This window comes from Poecilia formosa, unplaced genomic scaffold (assembly GCF_000485575.1).
Source record: "Poecilia formosa unplaced genomic scaffold, Poecilia_formosa-5.1.2 Scaffold246, whole genome shotgun sequence".
Classification (NCBI taxonomy): domain Eukaryota; kingdom Metazoa; phylum Chordata; class Actinopteri; order Cyprinodontiformes; family Poeciliidae; genus Poecilia; species Poecilia formosa.
The window spans coordinates 908,269-927,397 of NW_006800185.1; the positions used below are offsets into that span (position 1 = coordinate 908,269).

The following is a 19,129-nucleotide window of genomic DNA, read 5'->3' on the forward strand; positions in this document are numbered from 1 at the left end:
AGCAAAAAATATTTCAATCAGCTTTTTTATGTTAAACATGATGATTGTGGCTTACAGTTAGCAAAATTTGGTTTCTGCTTTTGTTTCACATCTTAACTTTTCAATATTCTAATTTATTGAGATTACGGTCACAAGTGTAGACCTCAATCAGTATGCAATCACTCCTCCAGCCATTATAATATTTCAGAAACCATATACAGAAAGTCTTCACCTGTAACAGTAAAATGTTATTTTCTCAAACTTATTTAAGTGTCTAGATTATCACTTCTTCATTTTCCCATGTTAAAGCCAGAAAAATCATTCATTTTACAGTACAAAAGTATGGTGTCATTTGTGTTTAGCAGTTAAGATTCTTCATTATTCCTAAAATCTGAGTCCAACATTTAAAGGGGACCTATTATGCAAAATTCATAATTTGGCTCACTTTTATACTTCCGTTTGTATCTCAAATGCTTTGGAAAACAGCCCAAGCACTTAAAAAAAAAAAAAAAAACACCCTGTCACTTTTTGGCAAAAAGTTAATATTTTTGTGTGTGTGGGAAAACAAAACAAAAACAGCCCGATTATTAAGTCACACTCAAGGGGCACTGCACTGTTACCAAGCAACCCCAGCCAAGCCCATCCCCGTTACCTAGCAACCCATTCAAGTTCCAGCAAGCTGGTTTTACTGCTGTACAAATACGTGCTGTAAAAGACAAGTGTTTTGTTTTTGACTTACTATCAAAGAACCACTTGCTGGATTCTTGTAGGTCGTGTAAGAGGCTCTTCTAATCCTTCTCAAAGATGTATGTATAATTGCGTGCTGTTTGCAGCTATTTTCACGTGCGAGTGCCAGTAGAGAAATATATATATGTAATATTGGTAATTATCGGTTATAAGTCAAAGCAGCAATATTAATATCTGATATCAATATCGACTAAAATGTTCATATTGATGCATCCTTAAAAATCTCATTAGATCGGTTGAAAAAAACATCCAGACTGCTTTTGACATTTAATTCATGTTCTCTGGTGTCTGGAAAGTGAGCCGTTTCAACAACTTTACACATATAGCGTCACAAATCAGCAGGCACTGCCCTTCACCTAGTAACCCCAGAAGAAGCCCAGTCCTGTTACCTAGCAACCCCAGCAGAACTCCACCCGTTACCTAGCAACCCAAGCTGAGTTCAAGAACATTTTGTCAGAACGAACTGACCAAACTAATGAAAAATGATTATGTGCAAAAAATGTACAGACCTATCCTAACCTGTCCAAAGAAGCATAATAGGTCACCTTTAAAGTTATAGCATACTGTAGGTTATATAACCACTCAGCACTTTAAATTATTCTGGTATATTCTGAGTAAACCTTCCTTTACCATTCTCTCCCTTCACCAGTGTCATAAAGCGGTTGCCCTGTTATTGACATCACCTCTTTGACCCCTTCTGGGACCCGTCTCACCCTTTCATTGACATACCGGCACCACTCCAGCTAGCTGCATTCCCACCTGTTGCGTAGCCAGAAGTCTGTGTCCCTCCCCTGTCCTCCTCCCCATGTCGCTGGTAGTCCACATGACCCCACCGTGAGGCTCTCTGGGCTGCAGGAGAGCGTGCATGTTCTCTGTGGAATGCCATGTGGTTCCTGCTGCTTTAAATGTACCATGTGGTTGAGCAGAGGGAAGGTGTGTGAACCACTCAACGTGTGAGAGGAATGTTGCCGTAGAGTCTTAAAATATTTGGGCAGTGAGTTATTTTGTGGGTTATTTTTTATTTCTCTCATATTGGACTTAAAATTAATAAACGGTTTACTGTGAAACCAAACAGGTCTTCTACCAAAACAAGTAAGATAATTGTACTTCAATAGTAAAAGCTATAAACATTGTATTTACACTGCAAAAACACAAAATCTTTCCAAGCATTTCTAGTGCAAATATCTTTGCACACTTGAAATAAGACAAAACTAACTTACAAGTAACTTTTCAGCAAGATATAGGAGATTGTTTTAAGCCAATAATTCTTGTATATTTATTAAAAAGAAAAAGTACTTGTTCCACTGGCAAATATTTTCACTTATAGCAACATACTTTTTCAATAGAACTAGCACAGTAAACTTAAACTAAACATAAACTTAACATTTAGATTTTGTTCCTAAATGTTTAAAGATGCATAAGCTCCTATATATTTCTCAAAAGTTACTTTTGTCTTATTTCAAGAGTATTAAGCTATTTGCACTAGAAACTAGACAAAAATACTTGGTAATATTTGGTGTTTTTTCAGTGTACTGTGTTTGTATCTGATCTTTTGCTCTTTCTGCTGTTTCATATCCAATGTGGCTAGAAACATAAATCAACTCAGAAATAAGTCACTGTCTCAATATTTGAGGACTGTATTGTTTTATATTTTTAAAGAGTTGGTAAATGTGTATTATGTGCACATTATTTTTGTGGAAACGAGGGATCCAATGCAGCTGAAATCTAATGTTTCTTTCATAGTCTCACAAATTGTTTCAGCACATATTTATTTACTTCCATAATCTGTCACATTTTGACCTCGTTAGTGTTTTTTGTCTTCAGATGAATCAGTTAAAGGGGAAAAACATGACAGTTTTCGATCTGCATTTAGAAGTACTGTTGTTTACACAATACATTTACACTTTGTTCCTATGCGTTTAGAGATGCATTGATTTTTTATTTGCTCTGTCAAAACCAATATTATCCTATTTTCCCTTAGAAACTACAATATAAGAAGATAAAAATGCAGCATACAGAATATTTCTTCTTGTCTTCCTGCTTGGAGTAAACATTTATTATTTCTTTTAGATGTGACTACACCTTGCAAAGCAAGTTTTTACCAATATTCAGAACCAAAGATAGTGATTCCACAGTTTTGCATCTTTGTTAGCGATTAGCATGAACAACCAGAGCTTGACTTGTCGTATAAAACATTTTTATTCTAAATGGCTTCTCAAATCTTTGTGCTTTTTTCAACCTTATTGCTAAACACTTCCAGAATACAATAAAGAGATCCTGACCCAACATTATGGTCCACAGTGAAGAGCTTTGATGTGTTACTTTGATCAGATCTGATGTTTTAATTTTCCGTCAGCTTCTCACCAGTCAGAGATGGCCAAGCTGAATATCTACACACAATACATTTCTTAAGTCTCAGTCAAGGCGACCCACTAACTTGACCCAGTTACACCGGTTCTACCAATGTGAGGACATTGACACAGTAAATAAATATCTGACATATTCTCTCTCTCATCATTGAGGATTTCAGAAAATAGAAATAATTTTGGTAAATCTAATTGACCTAAAACAAGAGAAGTTTGTTCTGATTTAACTTCAGACAGTGAGAAAAAAATAAGTGTTTTCAGTCGGTGTATGTAAACTTCTGGTTTCATGTTCATGCCTTCCTTTCCCGTTTCCAATAATACGAACTTGTCTCACTGATGGAGAAAAACGACCTGAGAAACATGATTCACAAGCTCCACCTGCACAGAGATTGTGTTTGGGCCGTCTGCTTTCCACTGCGGGTTTTGGGTAATGTAGGTTTTCTGATGTGGTGAATTATGAGCTCCCGTTCAGGGTTTAATCTTCTGGCTCAGTGAAAGAGCCTTGTAATGGCACTGCATTAGATCTCCAGATCCTACAGTGTATGTGCAGATCTGTTACCTCCATCTAAAGCTGCGCTCGTCTTCACAGATGAGTCCAGAAGACTACAAGGACCCGGTCTACACGTACATGCCAGAGGTGGAGGATATTGATGTAAGTTCACTCCTCAATTACTCATTTATTCATTCTGCTGTAAGATATTTTTTTTTTACTTTTGTTCTCTGTGTATGTAGAGTATAATTAGCAGGCTGTGTGAGCAGGATAAGGTGGTGAAGATGCAGGAGGAGAAACTTCAGCAGCTGTTAAGGGAGAAGGTGAGGAGACATTTGTCATCATTAAATCCTCAGACAAAACAGCAGCACAGAAAATGACAAATGGTGGCGTCATTTTAAAAAGAATAAAGCTAAATTATATATGCAATGTAGTGTTTATTTGTTTAAAATGTTTATTTTTGTAGGTTTTTAAAGAGTTGAGAGAAAATTTAGTCCGACACATTCATTTGGTTAATCACAAACCAACTTAAAACCGGGTTACAAGTTGGAGAAGTACGACGGCGTATAAGGGTCGTTGTGGACAGAAAAAACTGGAGGAAATTTCCACCTAAAAAACACAGTTTTCTCAAAACAAGGAAATTTCTGAGCTCCAAAGGTTTAAAAAATTGCTAGAAAGAAACTCTGTAATTTTGAGATTAATCTAAAAAAAATTCTAGAAAAAACATGGATGTTTTGGTTTCAAAATTCAAACATTTTTAACTTCTCAAACTCAGAAATTTCCATATCTTTTCTTGAAAATTTCACAGATTAATTTCAAATGTACTCAGCTTTTCTACCAGATTTCTGAAAGTTTTAGTCACACCCAAACATCTTCATTGCGTTCTGATTCGGCTACCGCTAACTGGCTGCCAATACAACAAAAAATTAAGTTTTGTCAGATATATATATTTAATAACCTGTATGTGTTTTTTTTCTAGCACACGTTGGAGACGGCGCTTCTGTCGGCCAGCCAGGAGATTGAGCTGGGCTCAGAAAACCCGGCCGCCTTGCAGGGCGTCATCCAGCAGAGAGACCTGCTGCAGAGCGGCCTCCTCAGCACCTGCAGGGAGTTGTCCAGAGTCACTGCTGTGAGTTCAGGCTGTTCTCTCTCTGTTTTTTATGTAATTTAAGATGGAAGTTTTTACCTTATTGTTTTCTCTGACTCCTAGGAGTTGGAGCGCTCCAGTAGGGAGTCTGAACGGATAGAAGCAGAAGTGATTGTAGCAAAGAACAATTTACTGCAGCAGCTTGAAGCTCTTGGTAGCCCACAGGTAAGATCCTTTATCTTCCACGAATGACAAGTTAATGCAGCATTAACACTGAATACAGAACGGTAAATTTTAGAGCCCCAGAGAAAACTCAGCGAGGCTTTTTATTGATGCTTCTGGCAATACAAGGTTTCTGCTTGAGGGCTCTTGGCTGAGTGCAAAGTGAATTATTGATGACTGAATTGTTTTGCAAGTTTTAATTAAGTCTGTATTTTATCTTGTATTGTGGGAAAAGTGTAGCAATAAGGAGCTTGACTCTCATTCATTTCAGAGCAGAGAATCAGACACTTGCATGTCATTTTGGACAACCTTTATTTCTCACAAACCCACCACTGTTAATCACAAAAAGTTAATCCCATAGAAAACCTATGGGATTTTCACCATGTAGCTGCATTTCCATTAAAATGCGCGAAAACCTTTATTGGAAATATACATACAATTTTATGTTTCTATTAAATAAGAAATTAATTTAAGATCACACGTGAATAAACTTGTTCACGCAATAAATAACTAAAAAACATTACAGTGTCAAATGTAAACAGTTACATGAGATATATATGACACTAGTGCTCATCATCTATTAGCCAGTCAGAGGAGATGTTGGAGTTTTATTCAGGCGACAAGCCCACAGTGGCTACGTATGCAATGTTTTAAGGAAACTAGTCATTGATTTTACAGAAGACCTATGGAGTCAACAGAAACTTTTTATGAGCTGTGGGATGCTGTGAGAGCTCTGGTGGAGCCAGAAAAAAACAAAAGCAAGCAATCATCCTCCTACTACTTCCTGTCATCTTCTTTGACATTTCCACCAGTAGTAACATCCGATTGAAGAAGAGTGTAGAGCGAAGATATGGGAATCTCATGGCTGTATGTCTTATAGAGTGGAGGGTAGAGTACCCAGATATTGTAGGACTGCGTCAGCATATTTTTAATGAAGTAAGAGTAAAAAAGTATTTGGTAAAAGTAACTGATGAAAACATCAGTCATTTAATATTTTAAAAATACATAATCAGACCAACCAAAATTTAAAGTTATGTGGAAAAGTTGATATTCTGAAGACCAAAATGCAAATAATTCACGTAAATAACATAATTACCAAAAATGAGAATCAGGCAAAAGAAACATTTTTCCAAATCAGTTTATTTCAATAAAAAACTTATGAAACTTGAACAAAACCTGCAGGTGTGTGTCTGTGTCTGGTGAATTTCTGGTTAAAACATGTTTGTTTTTCATTCAGTGGGTAGAAAATCCTGAAATTTTACTCAAGTAAGAGTAGAGATACTTCATAAGTAAAAATAATCCTAAAAGTAATTTTTCCCAAAAGGTTAATAATTTAAATGTAAGTGAGTAGCTGTAACTAGTTACTGCCCAACTCTGGTTGTATATGCTGACCTTGATGCAGCATCGGTCAGACCAGTGACCGACTGGTTTGCTTTCTCAGACGGAGCCTCCCAGCCAGCAGCACGTCCGCATCCAGAAGGAGCTCTGGAGGATTCAGGATGTGATGGAGGCCCTGGACAAACAGAAAGCTCAGAGAAATGCTGCCGACGGGACGGGTTTCTACGGGTCCAATTCCAACTTCAGTAAGCACAAAAATGAGGTGAGGCGCTTTTAAACCTTTTTGCAACAACTCATGATTAATCAGATAAAAAACTGGAACATTCTGAACCCGAAATAAACATTTTATTCCTTAAAATGTTACAACTTAGCATTCTTTTAGTGAACTCTGAATTATTTGTATCAAAGCGGCTGCAACAAAAATTATCCTTCGAACATAAATGTGAAAAGCTCAGCCCTTTCTGCTCAACATTAATAAAGTGTAGAGCTGATTTGGTGGTTATTTTTATATTAACAAATTAATAATTGTTAGCAAAAGGTGCTTATTAGGAGATTTTTTTTTTTTTTTTTACTAAATTTGAACAAAGTGAAAAACTGCCACTTGAGGAGTTCTGGCATATTTAGAGATTTGCTTCTGATCTTAAGTACAAAATGTATATATTTTTGAAAAGTTTTTGCTTAGTTATTCCTCTGAGTGTGTTGTTCTTTCAGAAAATGCCTTTTATATGAGTCTATATACTCCAGTAAATGATTAATCAATTTCTAAATTAGTTGATAATTATTTCAGGAATCGATTAATCACAATTAATGTGATTAATAATTACAGCCCTACATTTCTTAGCCTTTCCTCTTGAATCAGAACAGAAATTGGGGTTTATTTTTGTCTTTGATTTTACAAATTTCTTTGAAAAGTCTGAATACTCCAGTAAATAATTAATTTGTTACTGAATTAGTCGATTAATATTTCAATAATCGATTCATGATTAATCCGATTGATTGTTTCAGTTCCACATTTTAGCCTGTCCTTCTGAATCTAAACTGAAATTTGGATTAATTTTTGTCTTTTTATAGATTTCTTTTATAGATTTGTTTGAGTGTGTACACTCCAGTTAAAGATTAATTGACTATTATATTTGGTGATGATTATTTCAATAATCGATTCGTCACAATTAATCATTTCAGCCCTAAATTTTTAGCCTGTCCTTTTGAATAGAATAGAAAAGTTGCTTCTTTTTTTATAGATTTTTTTTAATCAATTGAATTAAAACTAATGAACTCCGAGACATATTTTCTTGTAAAAAAAAAAAGTGTTTAATCTTCTGCAATAATGAGTCCAGAAATAGCCGGTTCCTCTTGCAAACAGCATAAATCGCCCTAAAGATTCGCATCAGTCAAGCAGCAACAATAGAGGGGGCGCTATCTGGCTAATCAGATGGTCAGCACACACCATGGGCTAAAACGGCTCTGCAGCAGATGGCTGCTGCCCTGATCCTGCATGGTGGCACCATGTGTCCCTTTGCTTCCTGTCCTGTAATGCCCTATATAATCCCCAGGAGGAGGACTCGGCACCCCCGCGGCCGCCTCTTCCCCATTCCTACGAGCCGAACTCCCCTGTCGTTCCCCCTCTGCCCGCCTCTCACTCTGGTGCGCGGCCCGCGTCACTCCACAGGCCGGAGGACAGGAAGGCCAATCAAAGGAATAGCTCACAGAGCGTAAGCTTGTTGACCTGTTGACCCCGCCGCCCTCAACCGCTTCATCACATCCCTGAGTTCACTGGATTTGTTTAATTATTTATTTTTTTTAGTTGGGTCACATCCATGTTCCTCAAAATGCTTCCATCTTTTTTGATTTAGTTTCATTTTTGAAGCCAAACCTTTGCTTATTTTCTGTGTTCTTTAGTTGTGTCATCTTATTCTGTTCATGCTATAAACGAGGGATGCAAGTTATCAATTAATGAGTTGATCTAAAGTTGATTGATCTTTAGATTAAATGATAAGCGGAGAGTTTCTTAAAAACCTTAGTTTTCTATTTATCAAGATGGACAACCTTCTTTACATAACATGAAGGCCGACAGTTTTATAATATGCTGAATTAAAGCATTATTTTGTCAGCTGTATTAAACACTGACTGGATAAACAGAAAGTTGTGGTTTTCTTATATTAATAAACTTTGACATGTTTATGAAATGCAGAGTTGAGCAAAGTATCCAAAAATTGTACTCAAGTAAAAGTAGCACTACTTCATTATATTTTTACTCAAGTAAAGGAAAGAAGTAGCCATCCAAGAAATGACTCAAGTAAGACTAAAAAAGTATTTGGTAAAAATCTACTCAAGTACTGAGTAACTGATCAAATTATCAATCATCTAATGTTTAAAAATTACATCACCAGATGGACCAAAATGTAAAGTTAAGTGGAAATGTTGGCATTTTAAGGACAAAAATGTCAATAATTCATGCAAGTAACAAAAAATAACATCATCAGACAAAAAAAATTCTTCAAATCTGTTTCTTTCAATAAAAATCTTATAAAACTTTAACAAAACCTTTGTGCGTCTCTGTCTGGTGAATATTTGGTTAAAACATGTTTATTCTTCATTAAGGGGGCAGAGAAACCAGAAGTTTTACTCAAGTAAGAATAACAATAGCTAGTGATAAAATTATTCTATTTACTAAGTAAAAAGTACAATGTAGTAAAAATACTCCTAAAATTAAATTTTTTCAAAAAAGTTACTCAAATGTAAATGTAATTGAGTACATGTAGCTAGTTACTACCCAACTCTGATTAAATATAGGAAAACAGGATCCTCTTGGGTTGCTGCACAGAAAAATAGAAAAGGTTTGGACTGTTTTTTTTTCCTGTTCTGGTATGGCCTGCCATCTTTATTTCTGTATCAATTGACTCTGCTTAACGATGACCAGCAGCACCCTCTTGTGGATGACGGTAAAACTACAACACTAAAAGAAGGTCGTTATTAGTTAATTCGTAATTAATCGATTGGAACTCACAATAATCTAATAAACCATTAATCGACAATTAATCGTAAGTTGATTAATTGTTTGCATCCCTGCTATAAACCATGCCTAAGTTTGAATTTGTCCACCTGCTTTCTAACTGAATGGTAACTACAGTTGCATGTATTTCTGTTCTCCATGTGCGTTAACTTTGTTTCCGTCTGCAGGGTCCCGACTACAGGCTGTATAAGAGTGAACCAGAGCTGACCACCGTGGCCGAGGTGGACGAGAACAACGGAGAGGACCGATCTGAACACCCGTCTGACAGAGAGCATGTGGGAAACAAAGGTGGGAACCAGTAAAAAACATACATCTTAATGGCTTAGTGCAGATCACTGCACCCGTTATCTGCAGCAGATGTTGGAGGTTTTATTTTTAACCTCCCGTTGCCTCCCATTCAACCTGCTGCACTTTTGATTTCTGTCAGCTTAGTTTACCACCTGCCTTGATGACTGCAGCTGTATGTAGTATATGGTTTTCACAAGTTATTTTCACATGTGAATTTTATGGGATTTTTCTGTTTATATGACCAAACACTGCAATAATCTTTATAAACTGATTATCTATTTTTATTTTTGCCTGACCAAAAAAAAATTATTAGAACAGTGCAAAATTTTCTGCAGTCAAAATGACAGCTAGTTATGACCAAAATAGGTGGATTTAGTTTTTTATGTCAATTTACAGTTTTACAAAAAACCTTTTTTGGTGCCTTTTCTCACCATGGATTTGTTTGTCATATTTAGAGACACTCAGTGGATCTCAGTGAGAGCTGGTTTTACTATGAACGGAATTGCTTTAATGTTCTTGCTAAAGTCCAGCCACTGAAGTTTCTGTCATTTTTTCCTCCACTCACCTGCATGTAGCGCGTTTGGGTCATTGAGACTTATTTTAATCACCAATGTCAGTTTGGTAGCATAACTTATTTTATCATGCTGTAATAAACACATGCTGGCCCATGTTAAAACCGTGTGTAACCATGGCAACTGGCGATGGTTTAAAGGGAAGCTGGCTTTTTCTTACATCCACCATGTTTACAAACAAATAATCCCTCTGTAGATATTGCATCTTTCCAACACTATTTGAATGTTAACATTTTTTACTATTTTTTTTAGGCATGTCTTACCCTGTTGGCATCGTCCCACCCAGAACCAAATCTCCAGTGCCTGAGTCTTCCTCCATCGCATCTTATGTCACACTGAGGAAAACCAAGAAGCCTGATCTCAGGACGGTCAGTCACCAAACGTAGACCTGAAACTTAATCTCAGTGTTTTAGCTGTTTAATCTGCAGAAATGGCACAAAATTACTGTTTTTGATTCTATCATGGTGAACTTTTTGTAGGCAGCTGTGAACTTGACACCATCTAATTTTCTCAAATTGTATTTATTCCCATTTTAATTGTGTGCAAGTTGTGCAACACATGGCCAGGCCGTTACTCATGCTCTTAAAGCAGCTTTATGCAGTTTCCAGCCTCAAACACTATCATTTTACATACACCAACCATATCATTAGTGCACCACGCAGAAGGGTGTGTCCCCTTCCCAGTGTGTCTGCACGGCTTTCTGTTTAAAGAAACATGAATATATAACACAATCTATCTCTTGTAAACGCTTGTTTATGTACGGTTCATCAAAATTCCAACTGGATTGTTTCTGAAGCTAGTAAAGTTTAGCTTCGGTCCAGCTTGGACGGTGCTTGGACTTAACACCAGGTCCACATCTGCGAGTCCTTCAGCAAAGCACAAACCGGAAAATTAGCAACTTCACATCATCAGCCTCTTCTATTCAGGCAGTAATAAGCCCCGAGCCCTCAGAGCGCAGCCATGTGTGTCTGCAGGAGCGTGCCAGCAACAGCAGCCAGGCTGTTTGGGTTTCACTTCAGTCTGGTTCTCAGAACGGAAACATTAATAAAACATGCAACAGTCTAAGAAGTCACTTTTTCTCTATTGTTGTTGGTAAATTTTACAGTATATTCAACAATCCCCAGTTTTACAGTTAAAGCTGCATCAGGGGGGCTGACCTAACTAGAGCGTGACACCATTTCACCTCGCACATAAAAACAAGTCACTACTGTGGCAATATTGTCGCAGTGCTGGATGTCTTGGCCATATTGTGCTATTTTTAAATTATATTCACTGTGCGTGCCATGTCACAGGGTCTGTACTTATGATAAAAAATAAAAAATATGAAAATAAAGTAATAAAGTCACAATCGGAATATGAAGGAACCATCATAAGTTTTTACGACTGTTGTCATGAAGTGTCATTCAGTAAATAATGACACTTATAATTCAAAGTTTCACCAAAAGTTTCACAACTTTTGGTGAAACTTTCATTAAAAGTATCAACTTTGCATTAAAAGTGTCATCATTTACTGAATGACACTTCAGGTATAAACATTCATGAATATTCCTTTCATGTTTATGACAGTATCATGACAGTCTTATGCGCACCCTATCAAATAAAGTTACCATTTTAGTTTTATTTTAGTTTAACTTGCCCCTGCTGTGGAATGTAGAATACGATCTCAAGATATTATTAGCAACACTTATAAATTGTATCATAAAACAGTGAGTTTAAACTGTCTTTTGCAGTTGAGTTGTATTGTTTTTATCTCCAAAGTGTGCTGCTGGAACAGTTTGAAAAATGACCTTGAAAATGCTTGAAAGTGCTTGAACTTTACTGTGGGAAAAGCCAGTGGCTCTCTGCTTTAGGCAAAGTCACGGTTCCAGTGAGGATTGTGTTTTGGTGTGTGTCTAGGACCGGCCGCGCAGCGCCGTGGAGCAGCAGCTGTGCGCGGTGGACGGCAGCCGGCCCAGGATGAGCGTGGAGGAGCAGATGGAGAGGATTCGCCGCCACCAGCAGGGCTCCCTCAGGGAGAAGAAGAAGTCGCTGAGCTTCCGGGGAGGCAGCCTGGAGAACACGCCCTCACGCAGTCAATCGTTCAACAGGGAGAATCATTTCCACAGCATGAAGGTGCTGGTCAATTGACACCCATTTAATGATTTAATGACTGATACTCGTATTCAGTTTTCTTTGAGTTCGGATCTGCAGATTTCAATGTTTTATCAAAGGTGACCTAATCATAGCTCTGATGTGATGTCACACATCTGTGAACTTTGTAACTGACAGCCATGTTGGCAGGCAGTTGCTATGGAGTTGCTATGACAACAACAAAAAACCACAAGCTTACAATTGGCTCTCTAGTCATTCCTATCTAACAGATGAACTATATAAATACATTCCACATAATACTCTATTACAACTTTTGATTACTCTGCCCACCCCTGTGTAATACTAAGATAAATGTCAGTGATATTTACTGCTGGACTAACAAAAGAAGCTTTTCTAATGTAGCTTTTATCTGCAAGCTAATACAGCCTACATGTATGTTACTACATGTACTTACTCTGCTGGTCACCAGAACCTTGTTATTCACACAGAGAGTTCGTACTTGCTTTACAATTTGTTTAAACATTGATTGTATGCGTCTGTAGATTTCAGGCCGTTATGATCTTCAACCGATTGGTGAATTTTTCCTTACGCGTCACATCAAATCCTGTAATTTTGTCTTTTTTGTTTTGTTTGTTGTCATGTTCAGTCCCAAATGAGGCGCAGAGATGAGGTGATGAGCAGTGACATTCAGGAGCTGGAGGCGTCGCTCAGACACCAGAACTTGGTGAGGGAGCAGGAGACGCCCGCAGAGGAGATCGCCCGCCTCAAAGAGTCCTCGCAGGACGATCATTTCAACCTGGACCGAGAGGTAAACCGGCAGAACACCAGTCTCACCACACTCTGGCACGACTAGACAGGTTTGGTGTGGTGTCAGCTGTGATCGATATTTTTTTAAAACAATTGTCTTATAATTTAGTAATTGTTAAATCGTTAACTGGAATATGATGACTCTAAAAATAGCCATTTCCTGAAAGAACAGCACAGTCAGAGCAGTAATCAAGCCACAATACAAAAAATAAATACATTTTGCATTTAAAATGAAAAAGAAAATCTGCTGCCTGTGAATATGTTCTACCCATAACTCCTCAAGTGGCAGTTTTAGTATCACCTGCTTCAGATTCTGTAAAAAATAAAAATAAAAATTCTAATAAGCACCTTTTGCCATCCAGTTATTAATTGAAAAAATAATCAACAGGAAAGTATAGAATATTTGTTTTAGCATCCTTTGCTGCAAATGATCAAACATTCACTGAAGGATTACTATGTTATTACATTTTAGACAATTAAATTTATTTTTGTTATTTAAAAAAGGAACTAATTATTTGCTTATCTCCATCTTTTAATGTATTTCTATATTGTGTAAAAAAGGCTTAAGTGGTTAAGCAAAAAAATCTACAGAATGTGACTTTTTTATCTAATGAATTGATTAATTGTCAGAATAATTTCTAAGATAATCATTAGCTTCAGTCCTAATGTTAAAACACAACGGGTGAGGAAATCTATTAAACTGTATCAGCATCATTTTTATTTCCTTTATTTGTCATCTACAAAGCAGTTGATTTATATGAAATGTTTAACAGGTTCTTGTTTTTCTTTCCCAGCTTTCTGTTCCAGACAAAGTTCTGATTCCTGAGCGTTACATTGAGTCAGACCCAGAAGAGCCGCTGAGTCCTGAGCAGGAAGCCGATAAGCGGCGGAAAGTGGATCGTATTAAAGCCCTAATAGCAAAAAACAGGTAAATATACACGAGTCGGTCATATTAAACTATGGACATTTCTGTTCAGGCACTTAATAGGAGAAATATCTTGTATATAAAGGAGCTTCTTGCAGCTAAATAATATTTCTCAGCAGATTCAGTAATTAGGCTTTATGGATAAACTTAGAGGTCACAAACAAGTTTGTGTTTGTAAAAAGTATTTTCCCCCTTACAGATGTTCAGATCGTGAAACAAACTTTAATGTTAGACAAATATAACCTGAGTGAATACAACAAACAGTTTTAAAGGTATGATTTTGCTGATTAAAGGGGAAAAATCTATAAAAATGTGATTGCTACCCCTTGTTAAAGCTTCAATAAACTGTGGTTAACTTAACTTAAAAAAAATGCAACAGCTGACAACAATTTTAGAAGCAACATACCAAAAGTAATCCAACAACAGGTTGGAATTAAAGTCGTTCACAATCCATCTGTCTGTGAAGGGTTAGAAAACCATTTCTAAAGCTTTGGGACTCCAGAGAACCACAAATAGGAAGAACCTTCCCATCAAAACCACTCCAGTCTGTGAAATTTTCATTTTATTATTCAAAAAAGGAACTTAGCTGTTTATTTGCAACTTTTACTGTATTTTTAATATTGCATTAAAAAGTCCAAGTGGTTAAATGAAGAAATTACAGAATGTGGCAACTTTTATTTTTTTTAATCAGATTTAGATAAAATAACCATTATTTGTAGCCCTAGATTAAATATTGATGAGCTTGTTTACTTAGGTTATCTCTGTCTGATATTAACATTTGCAAATAGGAACTCGTGGTTTGTTTCCTGACAGTTTTCTGCATGTCTGATAACTGTGAATAAGGCACTCCACCAGTGCTGCAAAAAGTTTAAATAAAGGGGAAATTTACATTTTGTGTGTTTATGTACTTCTTTTTGGGTCTCTACCGCTTCTAAAAACAGCCCAAGCGCTTAAATAAAAAAACATCCAGACAGTTTTTGACATTTAATGTTTTTGATGTCTAGAAAGTGAGCTGTTTCAAACATTTTTCATATATAACGTCACAAATCAGCAGGCACTGCCCTTCACCTAGTAACCCCAGAGAAGCCCAGACCCGTTACCTAGCAACCACAGTGGAACTCTGCCCGTTACCAAGCAACCCAAGCTGAGTTCCAGAACATTTCATCAGAACACACTGACACAGACTAAAATCTCATTATCTCAGAAGGATGTTGTGTAAAAAATGTAGTGAATATATTTCGTTGTAGCCCATAGACTGATCCTAACCTGTTCAATGGGTCACCTTTAAATAAAATTAATAATCTAAAACACTTATGATCATCCTTATTATGTTTTTATGACATTATAGTTTATTATCACTATTATTATTTAACCGTGACAAAAAAAGTAGGAAAAAAGCAAAATATAAGCGGCCAAATAGCCACATATACTGCACTGTATATATAAAAGCTGCAGTATGCACTACAGAAGCCATTTGTGTTTTTTTCCTAGCATGGCGAATGTGCTACCTAGTTTAGCTTTAAGCCCAGAGGACATGAATGAAGAGGAGGTTACTGTACAGGAGAAGGAGAAGATGATTAATATCTCCTATGAACTGGCAGCGGAGGCCTCCAAACGCAGTAAGCTGGTAGCAGGTACGTCTGCAGGGACGACAGACACATGGAGGGGATTACACTGAAGAAATGCATGGTCTTAAATAAAAACTGGTGGGAGGATGTTCTTTGACACAAACTTTCTGTTTCCATTAGTAATTAACTTCTCCTAACACACTCTTTTAATTTCCTAATTTATTTCATCGACCTTCTTGTTTAATTCTGCTGTTTGGTCATTTAGTAATTGCTTATTGACCTAATTATTGTTTTTTTTTATTATTATCATCATTTGTGTGTGGCTGTGTGTTCAACATGTTGCTTTTTTTAATTGCAGTGAAAAGCCTGTCATCTTCTTCCCCACCCCCACAGTCTCCCAACACACCCCCTCAGCTCACTGACGGCTCTCACTTCATGTGTGTGTAGTGGCACCAGTAAGGTCCTTCATCATCCTGTTTTGTTCACAATCATATTCCTGTACAATTCATTTCTCAATCATAATTTGTAAAACATGCTATGATGAAGGGAACGGTTATGAGGTGCTGTTATGTATTCTTTGTTGCTGTGCGTCAGCATGGTTTGACTTGGTGTTACTGTCCAGTATTTCATACATTCCTGTGCCTTCCAGTAAATAATTTCAGTGTTCATTATTGGGATTTTATGTTATATAGCAAAAGTTTTTGATGATTTAAGATCTGATACTCATTTGGTGTACATAAAGTAATATTCCCCAAAATAAAATCCAGCACAACTAGTTGCCTTTAAAGGGGCGGTATTATGTACAAGTGACTTTTTTGAATGTTATAATGTTATGCCCTCATCAAAAACATACCTGGAGTGTCGCCTTTACTCTTTAATGCATGTTTGAGGAATCCTTTAATCGCCATGGCAACCATTCACCTGTGCAGAACACCTGGTTGGACCTAGCCCCGCCTTCCAAGATGAAGCTCCTGCAGTGTTTTTCACTTGTCTTTATGTTAAAACTTCATTACGGTTGAAAATCTGACAAAGATTGAAATTTTCTCCATCAGATCTGAGCTTTATCTGTTTTATAAAGAATTATTAGAAAGCCTTGCAGGTGTAGCTGCAGTAAAAGGTGTTAATTTGCTAATGCAAACTTTCAAAAGTCTGTTATTATAAAATTGTAAAAACATTGTATTACATTATGGCAATTATTCACTACTTTGTGTCGGTCAAAATCCCAATAAGAGACATGACAAAATATAAAAGGTTCAAGTCTGTTACGAAGCGTTTTATGTTTTAAAATGCTTATTCTATCAGGTAAAAATCCACCTGAAAGTAATTTTGATCTCCATGTCTGGCCCTCCAGCACAGGCTCTGGCCTCAGTAAAGACCTACACATGAAGGAAGGAACAAGGGAAGCATAAACTCCTCCTGAGGATCTTCTTCCTGGAGATCAGCACAAGGCCTTGACCTACAGAACGTGAAAAACTGCCATCTTCAGCCTGGCAGCGTTTAGCCTCAGACTTCTGTATCCTCACTGTGACATCTGAAGCGTGTACCCCGGTCTTCGGTTACATTTCCCCACGTCGAGAGGAAACTCTCTCCCCCTTTTCTTTCCTTTCTTTTTTTTACCGTTGATGCTGCAGTTTGATTTTCAGTTTGTTTTTATTATATTTTTAGTTTTAATAGGTTGTTGCAATATAGGTCTATCTGTATATATGGGAGGCTACAGACTGAATACAGAGTATTTTAGGCCTTTTTCCACTCGCGTTTCAACACCTTTTCAAGGTTTTAAGATGCTTCTGCGTATTCTTTTAGCTAAATTTAATCTTTAATATTTAATTCAGATTGCTTTTCAGATGTTGACATTTAGCTAACTAGTTATATTTATCAATTTATTGTAAAGAACACTTGTCTATACTGATTAATACCAGATCTGTATTCCTCATATATAATATTGGAGCAACTTTAATCTTGCAGACTAAAATGATTTGTAAATTTCGATGTTTCCAGTCAGCTGCCGATATATACATATTTGAATGTTCTGACTTAAGTCGCTCTCTGTTCCCTATGTGAGATATATATTTAAATTGAGAGATGGACAAAAATTTCAGAGTTTGGTACTATTTTAGGACATGTCGGTTTAAAGCCCTGGAGCTGAAAAAAATGCATGTCTAAAAGAGAAAAGCAATAAAAAAAGAAGCCTTTGTAAATTGAAGATATTTTTGCGTGTGTGTATAAAGTGTAACTATCAGAGGTTTACTGTGTATATAATGTACATGGTGCATCAGGATGGGAATATATACCCAATATATAGGTACGTACATACAGATTTGATTTGCAAATGTTCATATCCCATCTGTTTTATATCATGTTAAATAAACATTGCGGTTTTTAATAGCTGTTTGCGTTTCAATTTTCTTTATTCTTTACTCTTTTTATGATCGTGGAGAAGCTGAAGGTGCAGCTCGTACTCAGGAGGTACAAGCCGTTCCCAGGCCAGCCGAGTTTCTCCATCCTGATCCTGGGTCTTCATTTTGTGGTTTAACAAAATTACCCAAGTAGTTAATAGCTTCAGCTGTTTCTTCTACTTCAGTTTACCTTCCTCTTCTTCCGTAGTTTTACCCCACAATGGTGGCACCGCTCACTAAGGCCAACTGAAAGTAGATGAAAATAAAATTTGTTATTACAATTTAATAACTGCAAAGTGTTAGTCTTTGCAAGGCTTAAAATTATTAATAATTAAACAAAAAGTCACCAGAATTAGTTTGGTTTTACTATAAGTTACACTATGATCATTATAACAGTCGTCATATTGTCATATTGTTTGCTTTTTATACTTTGGAAGTTGAAGAACGAGAAATTGATCACAAACAGTTTGGTACAAGAAAAATGGGTTTGCTCGGCTTTTTCTTACTTAACCTTGGTACATACTCTTCTTCGAGGCCAACTCATGGTGTAAAACCAATTCAACAGCGCCTCCTATGGTCAGCTTGCGCTGCCCGGGGCTCCAATCTACCTAGCGATCTCCCGCTTCATTCTTCCCACGTTGGTGAACAAGATGTTCTGTTTTGGTCATATTCTCAATCCCTTCACTATTCTCTACCCTCTGTTATGTTTCTTGAACAATTACGCCGCAATATTTCCAGTGGAGCAGCTAAACGAGGACGGCTTGAATAAACATATGCATATAAAGTTTAGGTAAAATTGAGATTCAGCATCTAAATTTCAGTCTTTTGTCGGAATGAGGGCCGGTCAGAAAATAGAACTGTGGCTCCCTCTGGTGGCACTTAAGGTTTTTGCAATTTCACTTGATATACAAAACCTTTTGGCGGCATATAAAGTAGAAAAAAAGGAAATCTAATAATAAATACTTGGACATTTCTGAGCTTGAAAAGTCGAAGATTTACTAGAAAAAAATATCAGAAATTTAGAGATTAATCTCTAAAAATCTTGAATTTTCTGAGTTTGAAGAGCAGAAAATTTGCTAGAAAAAAGTCCGATGTTTTTTTGTTTTTTGTAGATTAATCTCAGAATTTCAAAAGTCCTTTTCTTTAAAAATTTTTTAACTTTATTTGTTACTTTATTTAAAAAAAAAATCAGGTTTTGTTTTTCTTTGGCTGGAAAGTTACTCCTCGTTCTTTTCTATCT

At 36.6% G+C, this 19,129-nt stretch overlaps 1 protein-coding gene and 1 long non-coding RNA gene across 19 annotated transcripts in view; one reads left to right on the forward strand and one right to left on the reverse strand.

Moving 5' to 3' along the window:
* LOC103150271 (pleckstrin homology domain-containing family A member 5-like) overlaps positions 1-17,879 on the forward strand; it is a 117,854-nt gene extending 99,975 nt beyond the window's left edge. For 8 of the 18 annotated variants that reach the window (XM_016680554.1, XM_016680558.1, XM_016680560.1 and 5 more), the window contains 14 exons: positions 3,682-3,744; positions 3,825-3,905; positions 4,562-4,711; positions 4,793-4,894; positions 6,333-6,491; positions 7,783-7,941; positions 9,410-9,530; positions 10,355-10,470; positions 11,999-12,214; positions 12,840-13,001; positions 13,795-13,928; positions 15,417-15,559; positions 15,852-15,930; positions 16,845-17,879. In XM_016680554.1, coding sequence (XP_016536040.1) covers positions 3,682-3,744; positions 3,825-3,905; positions 4,562-4,711; positions 4,793-4,894; positions 6,333-6,491; positions 7,783-7,941; positions 9,410-9,530; positions 10,355-10,470; positions 11,999-12,214; positions 12,840-13,001; positions 13,795-13,928; positions 15,417-15,559; positions 15,852-15,930; positions 16,845-16,902 — 1,743 coding nt within the window. In that variant the 3' untranslated portion in view covers positions 16,903-17,879. Of the gene's footprint in view, positions 1-3,681; positions 3,745-3,824; positions 3,906-4,561; positions 4,712-4,792; positions 4,895-6,332; positions 6,492-7,782; positions 7,942-9,409; positions 9,531-10,354; positions 10,471-11,998; positions 12,215-12,839; positions 13,002-13,794; positions 13,929-15,416; positions 15,560-15,851; positions 15,954-16,844 lie in introns of all 18 variants that reach the window. The other 10 variants (XM_016680556.1, XM_016680561.1, XM_007569813.2 and 7 more) reach the window with 6 other exon arrangements.
* On the reverse strand, positions 403-15,259 carry LOC107838385 (uncharacterized). The gene is made up of 2 exons (XR_001664440.1): positions 15,026-15,259; positions 403-1,146 (listed from the first exon to the last, which is right to left on the reverse strand). It is a non-coding gene; the product is annotated as an uncharacterized LOC107838385 (long non-coding RNA).
* Positions 17,880-19,129: the final 1,250 nt, after the last annotated feature.